The sequence below is a fragment of the Triturus cristatus genome, chromosome 5_2 (genome assembly GCF_964204655.1).
Source record: "Triturus cristatus chromosome 5_2, aTriCri1.1, whole genome shotgun sequence".
Lineage (NCBI taxonomy): Eukaryota > Metazoa > Chordata > Amphibia > Caudata > Salamandridae > Triturus > Triturus cristatus.
Window position 1 is genome coordinate 39492624 of NC_140588.1, and position 21959 is coordinate 39514582.

The following is a 21959-nucleotide window of genomic DNA, read 5'->3' on the forward strand; positions in this document are numbered from 1 at the left end:
AACAACCTCCCCACGCAACTCCAAACCATCACCTCACTCCCAGTACTTCAAATAGACCCTGCGCCCTCGCTGTTCAAATATACCTCCGGGCCCTGCAAGCGCCTGGATGTTCTATCGGGTTATTAGCCGCACTTTGTAACTCCTGGTGATTGATTGATTGATTCATTCATTTATTTGAGGTTGCTAGATGTACGTTGAGTTGTGAGCCTGTGTAGTCCTTGCATCTACCTTCTCCTCGAGAAGCCTTGGACTCCTCAACTCAGCTAATACTTCGAGCCAACTGCTGTAGGGTACTTTGCCCAGTTACTCAGAGCACATAGTAGGCAGGGTCGCAGAACAGAAGGCTTGAAAGACCTCAACCAGCACGGCTGAACCCAGTAACTCTTTCTTGCCCCATGGTCCTCTGAAACAGTAGCTAAGATAATCTCAGCAATTTTTCATCAAACGGTAAACCCAATATTAGCTTTATTTGGTATAGCCGAACAAGACAATGAAATGACATATGTATGTTCTAATTAATGCTCTTGGCAAGATATGAAATTTGTATCAGATGGACTTTACCAACCCCCCTGGTTTGGGAAAAATGGTTGAAGTCTATGAAGTGTACTTATCATTTAGATAAACAATCCTCAGAAGCAAAATTACTGGAAGTCTGGAACAAATTTGAGAAACAGTTGGATCTATGAGAAGTTAAAATATTGACCATCGTCTAATTACACCAGATTATTCTCTTGTGTTTCACTGAGGCAAGATGGCGTCAGAATAGAATCCTCCGGCACCTCTCTCCTACATGGTTTAAGTGTATCCCGGGAGTTCGGTGGCGGGAGCGGCATGCGAGGGGCTGCGGGTGGTGGCAGGACTCGTGGTGCCCTGGCGTGCTCTGGACCGGCTTTGCTGTGGGGTAGACAGTGCGCGTGGTTGTGGGAATCCCTGGCGGGAGCTCAGGAGCTATGGGAGACTAGTGCGGCTGCTGCTGACCGCGGTCCCGGGAAGCGGGCGTGCATGTGCCTCATCGTGGTTGCCGAGGAAAAACAGCGTGTTCCCAGAAGAGCTGCTGGTTTCAATGGCTAATCAAGGCTGAGGGAAGTGAGTAACAGCGGCCGTTATGGGACGGCAAGACGGAGTTGAATCCAAACTGGAAAATAAGAAAAGCGATCCCCGTCCTTCCAGATCCGAAAAATAGGTTAAGGCCCTACCTGTATCTGAAAAAAACGACCCCTAGGCGAAAGTATTCAGCCGTAAAGCAAAACACTCTATGAGCTGGGGAAAACCCCTTTTTTCCCTCACAGAAGAATCCGAGACGTCAGATATTAATATATCTAATAGCGGTGAGGACGAAGGTTGTTCAGCTTCAGATGAAAGCATCCCAGAAGGAAAGCCCACTACAGCCAAGAAAAAATCCAAAAGAACATTAGGGGGTAGTGCCAACGAAATACCCCTCAAGAACAAGAGACTCGATGAGATGGGTTGGGACTATTCTGCTTCATCAATACTGTCCCCAGCGACCCAAGAGGAAGATAGGAAGCTCTCAATTGCCCTAGTAGGAGAACCAGAGCAAAGTAAGCGGGGGGCCCCCCCTGACCCTTCACTTGCTTTAATCTTACAGTCCTTGAGATCCTTTCAAGATGATGTCAAAACAGACAAAATACAAGCAAGGTAAGCCACAAACAATGGACCTGTACGAAAATGTAGGTAAGATCTGCTCAGACATGTCAGAATGGATGAGTATGGTGGAATCACACACAGAGGTTTTGGAAAAAATCTGTGGAAACCCTCCAGGTACAGTCCATTTTTCATGATAAAACTATCAAAGACGTTATGTGGAAACTGGAGGACTACGAGAACTGCCAGCGCCGGAATAACCTGCGGTTACCTTGAGGGTAACGACACAAGGAAATTTGTGGTTAAGATGCTGAAAGAATCCCTACCAGAATTATCATTTTGGGATTGGGAGAAAGAAGTGCAAAGGGCTCATCGATTTCCACTAACTCAAGCCAAACATGTGTCAAACAAAAGTACTACCCCGGGCCATATTAGTATATTTTGACAACTTTTTACTTAGACAGGCTGTCTACGATATAGCTAGATATAGCAAGACCCAACGCCAAGAAACAGTTTTAGGGCTTTGCCTACTTTGTGAAACCGGATTTTGCTCACGCAACGTTGGAGAGGAGATGGGGACTTAGGCAATTAATGACTCCATTTCAAAAGGCGGGAGCGTTGGTATTTCTCCAAAATCCGTCTAGGCTCAAGGTGGTATTTAAGGGGCAGAGTTTCAACTTCAATTCAGAAATACAAGCCCAAAACATGTTGGATGATATTGTGTCAGAAGCTAGGACATCCAAAAAAGGAAAGCTGTGAGTAATTTCATCATTAGAATAGTTTTAAAATAAGATATAGCAGATAAGCTTTATGGAGAAACACGGGATCAAGGTATATCGTGAAGTAGCTGCAATTGTAGGAGAAGGAGTAGAGAAGTGGATGGATTCAGCCGTTCTCACACAGGCTGATATTGGAGTCTGGTTGCCTAGAAATTGGTGGAGGGTGGGGGGGTGGGGGAGGGTGGGGAATAAAGGCTGCTAGACAGGCAATTAAAAGGGATATGAGAAACTTACATAATTTGCTAGAGGCTGAAAATTCTGGTATAATCATGTATGCAAGAAGAATAGGGATATCTGTGGATACAATTTCTATACTGATTGTTGGAGGTGGAGTTATATTTGGAATACAATATTCAAGTGTATGGGGTGGTAAAGGTTATGTCCATGAATATATGTGGTTTGAATGGTATTAAAGACAAAAAGTGGCAGTAGGGTTACATGCATTGGGAGTTAATATTGTAGGTCTTCAAGAAACACATATAGAGGGTTCTCAAACACATTTTTTAAAAACACTAGGGTTTAGAGTGAACAGTGCAACATCACAAGGGGCTAGGGTCCGAGGGGTTGCAATTGTAGCAAAAGGTAGTGGGCTGTTTAACTGATCTAAATCTGATAAATTTGGATGCTGGGCAATTACGGAATGCCAATATGAGGTCGGGCAGAAACTAACACTTTGCACATTATATGGACGTAACAGTGATGATGTGGCGGTGCTGGATGATATTTCAAGTGTGCTTACCCATTGGCCTTCACCACTGATGGTCTGCGGGGATTTCTATATTAACCTTTCTAGCGATTGGTCTGTGGAGGGGGGATGGCGATATGTGGGTTGGAAGCCTAAAGTATTCAAGACATTAAAGAACATGTGTCAGACACATGGATTAGTGGATGGCTGGCAGGCTGCAAATTCAAAAGACCCAGGGTACACATTTTTCTAATCCACACTCCACCCACGCCAGACTAGATTATGTGTTCATTTCCAATTCTTTAAAACAAAATGTTTAATAGAGAAATTGCTGCGTGTCTTCTCGGATCATAATCCATTAATATGTAATCTAGGAGTAGAAACAGGTCATTACAACATAAGGTCTTGGACCTTTGAGAGGTCCCTGCTTTTAGATAGAGAATACTGTGAGAAAATGGATCCCGAACGTTCTGGAAGATAACGTAGGGAGCACCACAACTAAAATAGTGTGGGATGCCTTAAAGGCTAGAGTCAGAGGTGAAACATTACGATACTTCCTAAATGCTAATAAACAAGCCAGGGAATCCTTGATGATATTACAGGATAATCTGGGGTTGGCAGAAGAGGAATTAGTGAGGGCCGTTATAACAAACAAGGATCTAGAGAGAATACAAAGACAGGTCGCAATTGCCAAAGCAGCGATTATTATTATATTTACCGATAAATCTGTAAAAAAGCTACAGCACAAAAAGAAATGGTGTATGAAGTAAACGAACAAATTAGTCACCAACTTGCTGTACGTACAAGACAACAGACCTCTCTAAATTTGATACGAGAGATTAGCGATCCTATTTTAGGCCAAATAACTGACCCTGAAATCAGAGAAGCTTTTGGGAGATTTTATCAAGATTTATATGCAGCAGATGGTGTGTGGGCAGCAAGATACTGAAGGGTATCTAGATAATGTATTTGGTGAAAAATTTGAGGTTGAGGATCAGGAAAGTCTAGAGGATCCACCTGATGTGGAAGACATCTTAAGGACTATCAAAGGTTTAGTAAATGGGAAAGCGACTGGAACGGATTGCATTCCTTCTGAATTTTATGTCACTTTTTTAGAGCAAGTTAAAACTATCCTTTCTGACCTTATGTTACATATTTTTAATGATGGTCAACCTCTGAGTTCCTGGTCAAGAGTGAAAATTGTAATCTTTCCAAAAAAGAATAAACCTCCAGAGCAATTGGGGTTTTATCGCCCTATCACACTCATTAATGCTGATTCAAAAATATACTCCAAAATGTTGGCCAATAGAATTGCACCTATTATTCATAAAGTGATTTTCAAACGTCAACATGGATTTGTGCCAGGGAGGTCCACCATAAAGCATATTCAAAGAGTTATTACTCTATTTGATACTATGGATGTTGCAGGAGACCCTATGGCTTTGGTTTTAATAGATGCCGAAAAGGGTCTCCTGGTAATATTTGTGGGCTGCCACGTCTAGGGTTGGAATTAAGGATGGGTATATTCAGGCAGTTCAAAGGCTATATGTCGACCCAACAGCGGCAGGGATGGTTAATGGTATGTTATCAAAAGCATTTACGATCTCCCGAGGCACGGTTTCCTCTGCTCTCTGCTTTTATTTGCGATCTATACTGATCTTTTTATCCGTAGATTGGAAGAAAACATAGAAATAGCACCTATATGGTCACAGAATAATCCCACCAAAACCTTAGCCTATTTGGATGGCATAGCTCTGGTAACGGCTGATCCAAACACTGCCATGATAGCTATTGAAGATGAGGCCAAGCGCTTTGGACAAATCTCTGGCTATACTTTTAACCAAAGCAAGACACAGATTGTTTTGAATGACAAAGCAAAAATGAATGATATACGCATAGTAGAAAAGATTATATATTTAGGTGTTTGTATATGATCTAAACTAGATAATGTAGTTAAGTTAAACATAGAACCAATTATGGATACAATGCAAAAAGATCTTCAACACCTTGATAATTTCCATCTCTCTATTATGGGCAGAGCCAATGTCATTACGATGGTGTTTTTTCCTAAGAGTTTATACTTGTTTAGAGCAGTATGTCTAGAATTTACGACAGTGGTTTAAATCAATACAGCAAATGTTTTCTAGATTCATTTGGGCTTATTTGCAACCACGGCGTGCTTATATATTTCTCCCCCTAACTAGGGACAGGGGCGGGCTGGCACTTCCGAATTTGAAAGCATATTATTGGGCCTCTGTATTGCTCTATAGCAGGGAGTCATTACAGAATGTAAGGGAGGATGTACAGCCGGATGCTATACCATCTCTTTTTGAACTTGTGCTAGGCAGTGAGAGTAGAAGTTATCTTTGGCGTCAACTGCATGGTAGCTACCATAAAAAAGTCAGGTTCAAAACTCTGTATAGTGGGTTTAAAGCATGGAGTTCCATAAGAAGAATGCTTGGGATCGGTAGAATTTCTTTTTATACCCCTTTAACCAACAACCCAATTCTTCCGGAGATTTTTAGAGGAGCTTGTTTACAAAAATGGAAGAATGCAGGAATTGTCCAGTTAGGCTGTTTCTTCACCCCCACAGGGATACAATCTTTTGAAGAACTAAAAAAATGATTTTAATTTAGACTGGCAGGACTTTAAGTACCTCCAAATTAGAGATTTTTTGTCATGAAAGTCGGAATTGTGGAAAAATTAACCCAGGATAATATAAGCACTATTGGGGAAATATATACACTTATTAATGCTGCACTACCAGATGATATGGATAAAGTTTCACAGAAGTGGCAGGAGAAAGTAGGAATTTCAAATGAGGAATTTAATTATGCATATGTGATGTCACAAACTATTTTAATATCCACGAAATTACAAGCACAGTTTTTTAAAACATGTTTTTTTCTATTACATCGCTGATATAATTGCTAAATGGGGCAGCGGTAAGGGAACATTCTGCCCGAGATGCACGTTGTTTAAAGCAGATAGTATCCATATTTTTGCTGCCTGTGATGAGTTTACAAAACTGAAGAAAGATATTGGAAAATTTCTGACTGAAGTGCAGCAAACCGAAATAATTTTGACCAATGATGTCATTTTTTTAGGGGCTGCGGATCCTAATGATGTAAAAACAGGACATAAATTGATTTTTATTGCCATGGCAGTATTAAGACTGTTTAGCGCTTCTGCCTGGCTGGACCCTAATGCCCCAACTTTCCAGCAATGGCAAGCCAGGATGTTAGCAATTCTTTTTTTTTTTTAAATAACTTTTTTATTGTTTTTCACACCAACCAGAGACCGGTACATACAAAATAGAGTCACTGTAAGAAATACCCCCTCCAGTACATACTTGTATTTAACATAGTGTCATTCACCCCACGGCGGAATGGGGGTTCACGCAAAAATATTCATTATACAGTTCCTGGCAATAATGAGAGACCAAATTATACATTGGGTGCAAACAAACAGCAACAGGGAGCGGGGGATAGAGAGATCTAGAGCGTCACCCCTAAGGGGGAGAAGCCAGCACCTCCGCCGTGAACTGGGCCATAAGGCGCCCGTCTGTCTCTCCGGAGTTCCACCGTTGGGGAGATGCAGATGTCCCCTCTGTACCTATTCCATTTCCCCCACTTCCGGTCCCACTTTTTGGGCAACCTCGACCTTTGAATACTGACTTTTCAGCCACCATGGCAGTGTCCATGTCCTTTGCCCAGTCAACCAGGTGCGGGACCGTAGCCACCCCCCACTGTCGTGTAACATTCCGCTTCGCTATAATGAAGCCCATAGAGGCCCATGTCTGTTCAGCCAGCATGAGATTGGACGCCCTTCAAATGTTAAGTAAGCATAGTCGGGGAGACAACTCAAGGGATTTACCTCCCACCATCCCGAGTTGACGAGCGATTCTCGCCCAGTAGTCCTGGATATGTGGGCAGTCTCATAAAATGTGAAAAAACTACCCTCCTGATTGCAATGTCGGAGGCAGAGTGGGTCGGGGCGTCTACCTAGCCGGAACAGGAGTTTGGCATCAAAGTACGCTCGGTGAAGGATCTTGAGTTGGAGCAGTCGCAGGCGCATAGGGATGGCTATTTCTCGGGGTGAAGCGAGAGCGTCCTGCCACATGTCGTTCTCCATTTCTCCCAAATCTCTCTCCCACCCCTCTCTAAGTTTCAACATAGGGTCGGGCGATTGTTGACCAGCTTCTTATAGGTGAGCGAGATGGCCTTACGGTCCATGGGATCCATCAACAGGCGGTCCTCCAGAGGGGACGAGTCAGGGAGAGGACTGTCTCTAGGTAGGGCTGAGGACACTGCCGGTGTAATCTGTAAGTACCTGAACGTCTCTGACGGGGCCAGCTGATACTTAGCTTGGAGCTCCGGGAACGATGCAAGCCTCTCCTTAACCCAGATATCTCTGACCATGGAGATTCCGATCAAATCCCACTTGTCGAACCCTGGACACGAGCTGAGATGACCTAAAACATCGGGCTCCCACAGGGAGGTTGCCTTCGTCAGGCGCCCGCACCATCATAATTTTCTGGTGACATAATGCCAAATCTCGACCGTGCGCGCCGTAGGGCCTGTTAAATTAAGCTTGCGGGGATTGGTGTAAAGTGCCCTGTTGTAACCGCCCCGTCCCAGGAGCCAGTGGTCCGTGCGGAAATTAGGCTCGTCGTGAGGCTCAAACACCCAGCGATTGACTACCACCAGTTGGGACGCCTGGTAATAAAGTCTGAGATCCGGTAAAGCGATGCCCCCATCATACCAACCCATGGTAAGCTTATTCATTGCAATGCGCGGCGTGCGGCCCTCCCATAGTAGTCCCCGCAATATTCCATCAATCTGAGAAAAATAAGAATCCGGGCTCTGGATAGGGGTATTCTGTAGTGCATAGAGAAAGCGCGGGAGTGCTAACATTTTGAGAAGGAACGCACGTCCGAGAAGAGTGAGAGAGAGAGGGCGCCAGTGCACAACGTCTGATTTGAAACACTGGAGAGGCCCGAGTAAGTTGTGTTCGAAAAAGAGATCAGGGTCAGGAGTGACGAAGATGCCCAAGTACCGAAAACCCTGAGGTGCCACTGGGATATTGAAGCCGCGAGGACTCGCCAGGGGGAACCCCACAGCGCATACATCTGGGATTTAGACCAATTTATCTGATAGCCAGAGTGAGGGCCAAAAATGTGAAAAACGTGGCGCACCTGTAGCAACGACCTCGCAGGGGAGGCCAGGTATAAGAGGATATCATCGGCATACAACGAGATGCGGTCCTCATGAGATGCCATCCATTTAAGTCCCCGTATCTCCGGATCACCCCGGACCCACACCGCGAGCGGTTCGAGGACAAGGGCAAAAAGCAACGGCAATAAGGGGCAGACTTGCCTCGTGCCCCGATGATGTTAGCAATTCTTAATCTAGAAATGGCTATATATAAACGAAAGGGCAGCAAACTACGTAGAAGAGGGGTGAAGATATGGCTCCCCTGCTTGAATGGAGTCAATCTCAAAGCAGCGAGTAGATAGAGGGAGATTATCTTCTCCAGGAAAGCAGTGATGTATAGAATTATTTGTTAAAAGGATGATATTGTGACTGTTATTTTGATCTACAGTAGACTTAATCTGTGTTTGATACTTTATGTAAATATGTAATGAATTTCAGTGTACATTCCTATCTGACGGGGGGGGGGGGGGGTGGAGGGTGGGCAGTGGCCTTTTTGTTTTTTTTCGGAAAACTGAATAAAGATTATTTAAAAAGAAAAAAGATTATTCTCTTGAATTACATTAATGTGGTCCTATATGAGAATCCCACTAGGGCTGTTATCAGCATGGACTGCCAAATAGGAGCTGTATTTGCGAAGATACTGTACAAGCAATATGTGGGAGTTTTCAGATAATATGAGGAAAAACATTTTGTGGACGAGGGCTTGGCACAACTGGGCACACCTACATTTTCAGATTTGCAAAGAGGTAACCAAAATGCCAAGAGGGCAAGATATTTAATAAAGTCTGCTTCAGCAAGAAAGTTAGTGGATTCATTTTGCACCAAACTTTTAAAGTTTGATGATCTGAGTGATAAGTAAAATTCCTTCGGTTTCCTGTGAGTTTAGTACTCAAAACTACAATGGAAATGGAAACACTTATCAGCGATGCCAAATTCTCACGCGTTAATGACCCATTTGCTTTCCCAATGCTTTTTGCCCATGCTGTATAGCATTGTCAAAAGAATTTTTAAAATGTGATGGTGTGACATCCGCATGAGCTTGTACATGTTATGACATCATTCAGGTGCATCCATTTAGTAGGCATGCTTTTGCGTCACCTGGCATGCATGCCCATTGAATGGCACAGGTGCCATTTTATTTATTTTTGTATTTACTGATGCAAGATGGCAGGCATTATTTGAAGCAGAATATTTAAAATATAACTGTTTTCACTTGCTCAAATGCACATTTCTGATAGCAGAGTAGCCGGGTCATTCACAGAAATGCTAAAAAAAAAAGTATACTCAGTATCGTGATGGGTAGGGGGTGGAGGGGGGTCTCTACATTCTAAAATACGGTGAGGACATTGCTGGAAAAAAGTATGTCAGTGTCCGTGAACCTCAAGACCTTGGCAAGAGAGAAGACAATTTTGTCCAGGAAATTCTTCAGTTTGTGAACTAGCTAGACATTCCATTAGTTTCTCCCAGGCATAGTGCTCAAACCCTTAAAAAGGTTAAATGGGGTACCCAGAGGGATCTACCTTGTCCCTATCTGTAATATCTACTTGCACATGTATGCAGCTGACACCATTGACAAGCAAAGTTTCAGGTGTTTTCAGTGACGTTGAGGTTTTTGATTCCTGATGAGTTATCTCAGCTTATACTTTTATCTCCCCTCTCGGAGTGTGAGGTCTGCCCACATGTAGCTACCTATAGAGCTAAACAAAATGTGTTAGCTAGTACGTAAGTTGTTAACCTCATTATAAGTTACACATGTCAGACCTTAGGTTAAACTGGCACTAAGGGCTCTGCATAAGCACTATAAGAGATCTGCAAAAATCACTAGTATGCGTGCATGGACTTTTATGGGTACCATATAAGTTTCACAAGGGCAACGGACATGCCCTTCAAAGTGGATATTTGAATATGCATGAGTTTGAATCACATTCGGGGCGCAACTGCAAATGGTATCATGTGGTTGTTGGTGTGCAGTGATCAAAGCATGTCTCATGGCATAACTTCTAAGCTGTGTGCAAAAATAACAATTTAGTCCCTTCTTAACCTTACAGGTATTGACCAGAGGGAAATCCTCAGTAAGATTTGTAAGTGTGGTATGCGTGCAACAAAATGAGTGCAGACTATCGATATCAAATCCAAATGGAGAAAACTCTTTGAACAAAAGATAAAAAGAGGGATCATTCATTTTGGTCCTAAAGAAAGCCAACTGACCTTTACAGGCAACGATTCGGCCGCAACATCTAGACCCGGAGATAATAAACTCCTCCAAGAGCATCAAAAACTGCTTTTAAATTTACCAGGGAACCCTTTTTAGGTTTACATTTGTACATTTGTTTATTATTATTTGCTGCAAATCAAAGTACAAAGAGTCATTGCCAAGCAGAGGGGCTTCAACATTCGGCCCATTCAGCGTGTTAGCAGCTTTTAACTTAAACCAAACCCCTTAAAAAAAAAAAAACCCTATCCAACCCCTCCCCCTAGGGTGCCAGCTGCATCTAAGGTGTATCCTACGCAGGGAACCCTTTCTGAACGAAAATGATTTGAAACCATTTGTAAAGGATACCACTAGGTCATTTTAAACTTGCATCCCTCTGAGAAGTAGAGAGTGCTCTCTTGGAGAACAAGGTGGAGCCTGCCCAGTTACACTAGGTAGCTGGGTAAGGACTCCATGATGAAGCATCTTGTCTAATAATATCGCAAATGTATTTACCAATCTAATCTTAAAACAATAACATCAAACTAGGGTCAGTAATCCATCCTTTGCAGCCGGTTAACTTGTGTGTCTTGCTACAGCCCAGGACATTTCTAGTAGAGCAAAGTAAACGCTTTTATGTCCGGTTTAGCTGGCAAATGAAGTTTGTGAGCACATACCCACTAAATCACTATCTGACATCACCCATTTTCAAGGTACAGCAGACGCATTCCCTTCTGTTTGATGAGTAATGCCCCCAGGTGTACATGTCCCTCTTTTAATTTTATCCCATGCGCCTCTCGCATTAAGTAATAAAGTATTTATTTATGGCACTCACTCCTGTTATTCCAGGGCAGCCTTTGAGCCTACATTGTAATTTGCTTGGCTACTACATGCTGGTGCATGTCAACAAGCTGCTCACAATTAAACACATCTAAACAGAGCGGTTTAATGACTAAGAGAGAATGCGCTTCACGCGGTAGCTCCATCTGGAAGTCTCTGATGGATTTTTGCCCCACAGTGACAACATGTAGCCCCTGGATAAACAGATTGAAAAAGTCAGCAGCCTCTGTTGCGCCACATTAAGACACTAAGCAGAAAATTGCATTATTAGCATCTCCAGCAACATGGGAGAGTGGTGAATGCACTTATCTAGTCTCATTTAAACAACGGAAACAACATTTACCTGGTATCCACAGAAAGGATTATAGCTCACTCACAGTCAGTGCAGAAAGAGACCGCTAGACTTACAAGTGGGCTCGTGTATCAAACACAACAAAGCCCATCACCGCTTACAAACTACGAAAAACATATTTTAAATCTGCTGTTATTGTCAATATGACTTTTCCCTCAACTCACCTTTTATCTTGGCTTCTAAATTCAAGAGGTAATTCCCTTCACGCTCGATGAGATCCTTACACTAGGGGATACCAGCCGCCTCCCACCACATATGTGGGAATAGTGGACAGAGCTTTCTAGAGCTACAGATGAACTATGGAACAGTGTGCACCCTAAACTTGAAAAAGAAACCCTACAAAAAGGGTTCTTTACTCAATAACAGGAACACAGCATCTATGTGGTTGTACTCTCTTTGTTTAGCACCAAGAAGCTTCAGCACTGCAAGGTATAGGATTGAAGGGCATTAAGTATGTTGTTTGCTTTTCACAACATTGACATAGCTGCCAAGGTTTCGGATTGCTTATCTGTGACATTTTAATAATTTCAGTGTAAATATGAGTGACATTCAACGACTATGAGTGACACTTTCTTGCAAGCAAAATCAAGCAATGAAGAGGTACGGCACAACAAAGAAACAGTGACAGGTCTTCATAGAGGAGAAACTGCTGAAAGGTGCCTACTAGGACTTCATCAGCGCCCCAAATCGGTGCAGCTCCGTTTCCTTGACCTAGCTCTACTCATAGCTAAATGATCCATAACAATGAGATGGAATCGATCAAACCTCCAACAGTTCACAATTGGCACAGCGAAGTGGTGGGCTGGGGTGGGGCAGAGAGCGCAGCCATCAGATGGGATGAGGCCGGAGAACTACGAAAGAACCCGATCTCTATGGAATAGGATCTCATGTTAGAGACTTTTGAAGCCCTAGAACCTGCTCCCCTTCCTATAGCTCCTGAAGCATAGAAGGTGTCTATAGACTTAACACCGGATAGTCAAGCCCAGCACTAAGGCACATATCAGATGTGCAACCATACAGTAAATACAAATAATGCCATACATGTAACATCAAGGTGACCGAGACACAATAGCATAGCAGTGAACAAACCGGTGAGAGTCAAAATAGGAGGGTGGGGCGAACGGGTTAATTTAACACATATGCAATAAACCTAGTTACTAAATGTTTGTCTTAAGCCAAATCTATGTAATGTGAATACATGGCTAAAACTATGCAAACCCAGTATAAATTACCAACTGTAAAGTATTGTAACTAACAAACGTATGATAATTCACTTTTCAATACAATGTTGTATAAAATGTATTCCTAAATACGATGGTTTAAAAGCAAAATCAATAAAGTGTGTTTGTTTTAAACAATGAATAAAGGAAGTGGTCTAAAAGAAGGAGATACTGCTGAATCGGACAAGAATAAAAAGCAGCAGTTTCAATTATATTGGTGAATGACCCAGGATTATTACAGTAATAACGTGAAAGTAAAGGGGCCAACTGATGGTTTGTAACTTGTCCTAGCTCTCTCTGCTCCTTGGGTTGTTCGGTAAGGAGGGCTCATACAGATGTCCTAATGGAAGGGAGCATCAGCAATGCAAAGCAAAGGAAACATATAACTAACCTCTGTACATATATTCAGTGGGGTTGTGCGGCAATAGAGCAATTGGGAGCGGTCTCAGTTGGTAAGGGTTTAGGGTCCACAGACACCTATTGAGATTAAGTAGCTGTGAGGTTGAATGTCTATGAATAGATAGTGTACGGGTTCCAGGGGGAGAGAGGAAGCTGTTTCAGCATGTGGAGAAGCATCAGATGTTGAAAAGTGCCAGACAGAAAAGACTCACAAAATGCATACACTTAGTTGAAGACAAAGGAAACACACAGTTTGAGGATTTCAATTGGAGTGTGAATGGGCTGAAGATCAAACTTCACAGACACGCAAAGATGCAACTGGTAAAATGACATAAACCTGAACTATAGTTTCAACTGGAAAAATCATCCGGTGGCCATTTGGTGGTGATAACACAATGCATACAAGATGCTCATGACAGCTACCAGAAGGACTAGGGGAATGACAACCTTAATAAAGAATTTGATATTTCAGGTAGCGAAAACACAGGTAGATCCAAAGACCTGTTATGCAACAATATTAAAAGGCTTGTTACATCAAAGAATGAACCCAGTATTTATGACCCCTCTCCTGCTCCCCCTCTATAGGTGCTACTTAATGCAATACACGAGAAAGTTGGAGGGATGGTAGAAAAGGCACCTGTAGGCTAAGCAATTTTTATGGCAGAATTGACAAATACTCAGAGTATTTGGAGATCCCAAAAAATAAATTGGCAAATCCTGTTCCTGTATTCACAAATCTGGAGTCAGATCACGAGTACATGATTACACAGACTTTGTAAGCCTCCTTTAAAAACGTATGCTGCAAGATGTTGGCCTCAAAGTTTCAAACTGATTGCTAGAACGAAATCAGGGGACAAGTGCACTCTAAAGAGATATTTAGCACAAATGCTAGGAACAGAAGGCACATCACTTGTCTTTTATTACCTCACTGGGAAATGCCAAATACATTACCTACCAGTTTCAACCGAAAAACAGAACAGTGACTGGAAACATTAAATGACAGCATTCCTTACAACATGCTGCTAAATTCTACATCTATATTTAAGCTGCCCAAAAAGCGGTGTGCATAATACAGAATAGAGCATAATACATTACCTGCTAATTGTGTACTCCTCGCCATCGGAGCACATAATTCTACAAAGAGGCGCAAATTCTGTTAGAAACTGACCACCCTAGGAAATAAAAACAAAACAAACCGATGTTGCTCTTTATTATTGCTGATGTGTTTTCTTTCCAGACAATGAAATACAAATTCTAAGCCGATTAAACAGCAATACAACAAACGTTTTTCCACAGGGATAACTTTTTAAATGTAAAAACTGAAACTGCATTAAAGTATCTTTTTTCTTTTCGTTAATTGCAATACAGGGTGAGCACGTTTTCAGTTTATGTTCTAGGTTATATTAATTACCGGTATAAAAGGTTACTTACGTGTAATACTGGTGCTCCAGCGTAGGTATCTTTGCTGAATAAAACAAGACACATTGGGGCATATTTATATTCCCCTTTCGCCATGGGAACGTCACTTTTTGCAGCGTTCCCGTGGCGATAGGGGCTTAACGCTGCCTTGTAAATAAGGCCCCCTTTCACGCTAGGCTTAGTGTGAAAGGGGTGGGCCGTGGGTGTTGCGGTGGGCGTTCCACCGCAACACCCATAGATTTTGACGCTGCCCCCTATTTACAAGGGCAGTGTAAATAGGAGGCAGTGCCAAAATTAAGACTAGGGAAAACCTGGTCTAGGCGAAACGAGGAGTAATGCTTTATTTCTCCTCGTTTTTGCTTTTTTCATGTGTGCTGCCTTGTGCAACATACATGGAAAAAGCTGAACACCTTGGATTGTTTATGTTTAGGAAGGTGACCCTTCCTAAACATAAACTATCCTTAAAAGAAAAAAAACATCTTGTAACTTCCATTAGTGCTGCATTAAGCAGCATACAAAGAAGTGACAAAACGGCATTTCAAAATTGTTTATGTTCAGGAAGAGGGACCTTCCTATAAATAAACAATCTTCCCCTGCAGGTAGACACCCTTGCACTATGGTGCAAGGGTGCCTGTGTTGGCGCTACACTGTTAAGTGTAGCGCCAGTGCAGGGGAAAACGCAGGGATGCACCATATTCTTGTAAATATGGTGCAGCTCTACGTTTCTGAACTGGAGGAGCGTGTCGTTAAGCCAAGGAGGCTAACGACACGCTCCACCACTTCTGTTGTAAATATCCCCCAGAATATTTCACATCTGTGCAGGATCCTGTAAAACTAAACAACTTAATACGGTTCTTTCTTTCATTTTACTACACATGGAGAAAGTATTCTAAACTATAAGAGCACACCTAACCTAAAAAATATTATTTGCTCATTTGTTTATTTATTCTTAATTAAAATAGTCCCTTCCTACTTTTATGAAAGAAATGAGATGCCTAGGCACAGAGAGCCTTTAAGCTAAGGTAAGGGAGAGTAAAGGCATCATGACTCATACAAGGCTTTGCCTCTTGCGAGTTATGGCCCCTCACCAAACATCAACAATAGTAAATAGCAGTGGTGGACGGTGACATTTGAAAGTGGTGCGGCATAAAATGATGGTCATACTGCACCGTAGCGAGCGAGCGAGCCTGAACAACCTAAGGGGTGGTTTCTCCCCCCGAGAAAATTTTGAAAACAAGAGTGGAAAAATTGTGCATTTTCAAGCAAATTTGAGAAAGCAGGAAGGTAAAATGCATTAAATAGTTTCACATTCATAAACAGGGAAACATGATGCAACAAATCATTGCTTTTTTTCTGAAACGTTAATCAGGGACAAATTGTCCAATCGGGCTGTTCTTTGGAATGGAAGGAGGTAACCCCCACTGGAATGCTTTACATAAGCCAGATGGGCTGGTGGGCAGGCTGAGACCTTAATTTGATGTAGATTTGTCCACTAAGGACACCTTATGGGAATGTTCCAATTAGGAAAGAATACCAGGATCTTTTTTTCAGAGTGACAATCCAAAAGCATCTAAAATTGGGGCTCGGGCTCTGTAAGGTGCCACCCAGCGAATGATGTGGATCTCAAAAAAACCCTAGAAGCTGGCAAACAAACATGCTTCGCAGAATTCGTATTGTTGGTGACTTTTAATGAGCAGAAACAGCACCTCGCCACGGACTGACGCAGCCACGCAGGGATTTATACCGTGGGAGCGAGGGTCCACCCGACCACCCAGTGCAGGGGGTCCCAAAGACAGCAGGATAATCTGGACCCCGGTAGAAACAACTAGTAGGCAACTAGCGTAGGTAGGGTCCCCGTGTTGCAGCAAGCTATTCATGGAGGGAAGGGGAGAGGAAAGGGGGAAACACTCAGTCCTTCAGCTGACAAAGAGGGTCTCAGTAAGGCGATCTCGGTGTGGTGGGTGGGCATTCCCTGTCAGAGTCGGTCAGCAAAAGTATAGAGCCACTGTAGTTCGACTGCGCCTTGCCTTCTGGGGCTGTCTGGGACACTGGTAGTCTCCGCTTCTGGCAGTGTGCATATTGAAACAGACGACATTGCCCAGATGGGCCTGTAGTATCTTGACAAGGAAACAAGGAACCAACTTCGTTTAAGCAAGTAGTTTATTCCGATCAATGAAATAAGTCGTAACTCCCCAAGCTCCTGGTAGAATCTGAGCTGCCAGGTTCTACTCGCCAATACAATAATGTGGAACATAGAATGTACACTTAAAGGTTCTTTCTTACAAGTTAACTAAAAACAACTAAACATACCCTGTGTGATAAGCATAACTTTAACACAATACTACAGGGCCCCCATGAGGCATCCTTGCACTCCGAGTTGGAACTGGAAGCCCATCACACAGATACATGCACCAGAGAGGCAGATTCGATTGCACTCCTGAGGTCACTCCAGAGATTCCGTACAGGGCTCAGCGCCACGGCATCCTCCAACAGCCAGCTCCTGCCTGCCAGCAGGGCCGTCTCCGCCCTACCCCAACGCACCAATCCGGCCTTACGTCTTCCCCAAATTCTGCAGCCGTGGCGTGGCCCTCTGTAGAGGCTTGGGAGGAAGTGCACCGTGCCCAGGGGCCACCGCAGCCACGGGCCTCAGCCTCCTCCTTCGTTCTTAGCCTGCCTGGTTCAATCTGCCCGGCTTGCGGCAGAGAGCAAGCAATCAGAATACCAGGCAGGCTAAGAAGGCCAGCACTTCACCACAGCTGGCACGCAGGGATTTATACCGTCCCCGTGCCATGGGAATGGCCTATGGCGATTTGGCGCCGCCAGAACTTCAACACCTCCAGCAGTCCTGCTGCCAGGCCTGGCCTCAACCTGCTGTAACTTAGGCCTGGAGCAGGAGGTGTTGAAGTTCTGCCGACGCGCACCTGATCGGCAATTCGGCATAGGTGTGCAGGCAGCGGCGCAGGGGATTCGCCATTCCAATCGCCCTGGCCTACACAGGAAAAGTCGAATAGAAACATTAATTAGACAACTGTGAAACTGAGGGTCCGGTCCACCCACACCCAGCCGAGCAGCGGACTCCTCCGACTAAATATATGTTCATGTTGTATTGTAAGTTATCTCAGACTGAGTCTTGACTTACTTAGTTTAACTTTACCCACAAGAACGTCGATGTCGATGATCAGGCAGAATCATTGGAGCGAGGAGGAGGAATTAATCATATAAATGATAGTCGTCACTCAGTCACTACGCACTGGCACAAGTCAGACGAGTCTGTAGTGTCGTGTGGCACTGGCGTGCGCGGTGAAGCGTGAAGGTGCAGCAGTGTGCTATTGCAAGGTCCCGTCATACTCTAACGAAATGTAAATGGCCAATCAGAGTGCGGCAGTGTGCCAGCACACCCACGCGCGACAGTGCGGCACCCAATGCTTTAATGCCTGCCCTCAGGCTGCGCGGTGTCTCAGCCAATCCAGACGCGGCATTAGCAGTGCCAGGATTGGCTAGAGCACGGAGAGGGCTCGCCCATTAGGAGGCCGGGGGCTGCTGCATGAAGCAACCCTCGGCCTCGGATCCCCCCTTGCTCTCCTACAGTACAGATGGTATTAGGTGGCTGTAAGTGCGCATGTTCAGGCTGGTCATAAAAATGACCAGCCCAAAATCGAGCATGCGCACTATTGTAGCTGCGCTTAGTAAGCGCTGCTGTCAGTGAGCCTGTCACTCAACCCTTGCTGCCGCAGTCAGCCCCATTCACACCCTTCAGCGGCCGATTGACTCGGGCGTGTCCCGGAGTACATCAGCGCGCGCTGGTCGGGAGACAAGAACGAGACTGCCTGTGCCGTTTATTTATGATGACTGACGGTCACTAGTTGCTTGAGTGGAATGGAGGCCATGTGGCTAGTGGGGCAACGCCCCGACGCCCCAATGGACGCACGGCCACTGGTAAATAGGTAGTCTATTGCACTCTGCACATCTGTGTTTTTATACAGATTCACTGGAAAAAAGGTTAAAGGGACTTTATAGTTGGGTGAAAATGTCAGTTATAACAATATTTTAAACAACAAAAAAAAAACACGGAAATTCATGGGTTTGCTGAGCTAACTATAACTTACAACACTGCCATGCACTACTTATGACCTCACATACTAAATCACTCATAACCTATTCAATGACATCATTAATGATATCACCGATGGCATAATTGATGATCTCCCCAACGAGGGAGAAGGTTGTTGTTCGTGAGGGCACCTGGATACCAAATGGGAGTGGCCTCTCCATGAACAGCTGTGCACAGGGTGAATGCAGTGCATAGTAGGGGCTTCTCTACCCAATGGGACTTGGGTGTCAGGAGAGGCTGGCTTCTCGGTGAAGGCCTGTGCACAGGGCAAGGCGTATGTGTGATAGAGGCTTGGCCACCTAATAGGGTTTGACTATCTGGAGCGAGTGGGATCTCCGTGAAAAGTTATGCACAGGGCAAAAACATATTAGGGGCATGGCCACCTGATGGTACTTGAGAATCTGGAGCGAGTGTGCTCTCTGTGAAGACGTGTGCAAAGGGGGAAGGCTGTGCATAGAAGGGACTGAACATTATTATTATTATTAGAGAGTAAACTGAGCAGTTGTAGGGTAGTTGATGTCATCAATTAAGTCATTGAACTAGTCATGAGTGATGTATTATGTAAAATCATATTCATAAGCAGTGCATGGCAGGGGTGTAAGTTATAGCTCGCGAAGTAAACTATAACTGGTGAATTTCAGTGTTTTTTTAATTTAAAATGTTTTTTTTTTTTTTTTTCAAACCGTTTATTACAGAATCCAAAAGATATACAAAGATGGGCCTACAACCTTCAGGCCGGCCGCTAGCAAACAGAAGGAGCATATAATACAAACAGTAGAACACACGCTGTGGCAGGAGAGAGATCACAGGAGTTGAAAGAAGCGTTGGCAGCCACACCATCCGGACCCCACACAACGGTTTCATTTTGATATAAATAACGACAAAAAACAAGTCCACAAGGCAACCCACAATCGGAAACAACAGCATGTGCTCCCCTAGGGGGGGGACCCTACCGATCCATAGGAATATCGAGGGGGGGGATAGGTCGGGACGGGGACAAAGTGGACTCAGTGCCCAGAACCAGGAAGACAAGCAGGCTAAGGAGACGGGGCCGGTGACGGATCAGGCATCAGCGGCGGGGTACAGATTCCCCCACGGTAGGCGTTCCAGGGGCCCCACACTTTCACCCATTTCCCAGGCTTACCTCTCGCAACATACACCACCTTTTCCCGAAACATACACCAATCCATGTTGTCCTTCCACGCCGAGACAGTCGGTGACCTCTGGGAACCCCACAGTTGCGCAATGTCACGTTTGGCCACCATATATCCCAGAGTCACCCACCACGTCTGCGGCACTGAGTAGTCGGTTGGCTCCCACACATTCAGAAGACATCTCCTCGCCTCGGGCAGCAGCGGCACATGCGTAACTGCCTGCAAAACCTCATGTACACCACGCCAGAATCGCGCCACCTCCGGGCATTCCCACAAAATATGGAGAAAGGTCCCCAAAGAACCACACCCACGCTTACACAACCCGTCCACAGCATAGCCCATACGCATCAGACTCGGCCCCGTAACATAGACCCTATGGAGTATCTTGAGCTGGACGAAGCGAAGGCGAGCCGGTATGGCCACCTCTTTCGGGGAGGCCACCGCAGAAACCCAGTCCTCGTCATCCAGCTCCAATCCATCAGCCCCCCACGCCTCACGAAGGCTAGTCAGCAGTCCCGAGCGATCATTGATGAGTTTTTTGTAAATTAATGAAATCGTGCCGTCCGGTACATGCCCATCTAGCACTCTATCCTCCAGAGGGGAGTACTCCGGGATGGAGGCAACGTCCGGAAATACGGAGCACAACGCATGACGGATCTGCATATATCGAAAGTACTCCCTGTCCTGCAACTGGAATTCCGTCTGCAGCACATCGAACGTTTTGAATCCCCCCCTCGTCCAGAGATCGCCCACCCTGCTGATGCCTATCATGTCCCACTTCTCAAAGCCCTTCGAGATCCACAGGGAGCCCAGCCGCTCAGATGCGTATAGTGGCGTCTCCCGGGTCAAACGATCCTTCCACCCCATCGCCACGTTAGCCGCGTGCCACACTCGTACCATGACCCGCGTGGGGCCGGTCAGACGTGCGTCATGCGAGCTAGAATAAAGCGCCCGATTATAGTCACCACCCGGCAGTAACATTTTATCCATCTCAAAGGCCGGGTTTAGAGCGGGCCCGTAAAGGCCGTGATTTATCGCAGCCAGCTGGGAGGCCCAGTAATATCGCTTGATATCTGGGAGGGCAACCCCCCCGTCGTACCACGGGAGCGTCAGCTTCGCCAGGGCGATACGCGGTCTACCCTCCCAGAACAGGCGGCGCTGCAAACTCTCCACCTCGCGAAAGTAGCGCGCCGGGACAACGTCCATTGTATTCTGTAAAGCGTACAGGAAACGTGGCAGCGACATCATCTTAAACAATGCCGCCCGGCAAAGCGGCGAGAGCGGCAAGCGCCTCCAACGCGCGACGTCCTCCTTCAGGCGCTGGAGGGGGGGGAGCAAGTTCTGTTTATATCGGGCCTCCGCGTCCAGGGTAATGAAGACACCCAGGTACCTAAATCCCCGCGGGGCGATCTGGATAGGACAATCCCGCGGAAGGATAGGAACCTCCCCAGAGAGGACATACACACACGATTTAGCCCAATTGATGACAAGGCCAGAGTTGAGGCCAAATGAGTGCAATACATCAACCAGTACTATCAGTGATTTACGTGGGGAAACCAGGTACAGAAGAATATCATCAGCGTAAAGAGATACGCGGTCCTCATACTCGGGGGTCCATCGGAGACCACGGATAGAAGGATGCCACCGCAGCCACTCCGCCAGGGGCTCCAAGGCAAGCGCGAAGAGGAGCGGTGATAACGGACAGCCCTGCCGCGTGCCCCTGCCCAGCTCAAACGGAGCCGACACTCTACCGTTCACAGCCACCTGCGCCAGCGGTCCAGAATACAACAATTTCACCCAACCGATGAATCCCGGGCCAAACCCAAACTTCGCCAGTGTCGCCCAAATATATGGCCACTCAAGTGTGTCAAACGCCATAGTGGCGTCCAAGGACGCCAAAATGGCCGGCTCCCGTATGAACGGGACACGCGCGAGCACCCCATGCAAGCGCCGCAGGTTAAGCGCAGTGTTGCGATGAGGGATAAAGCCGG

At 45.3% G+C, this 21959-nt stretch overlaps 1 protein-coding gene across 1 annotated transcript in view; it reads right to left on the bottom strand.

The window, feature by feature from the left end:
- The window catches only part of ABITRAM (actin binding transcription modulator), a 409780-nt gene that overhangs the window by 104383 nt on the left and 283438 nt on the right, over positions 1–21959 (bottom strand). Inside the window, exon 4 of the mRNA XM_085606810.1 lies at positions 14380–14456. Coding sequence (XP_085462936.1) covers positions 14380–14456 — 77 coding nt within the window. The remainder of the gene's footprint in view (positions 1–14379; positions 14457–21959) is intronic.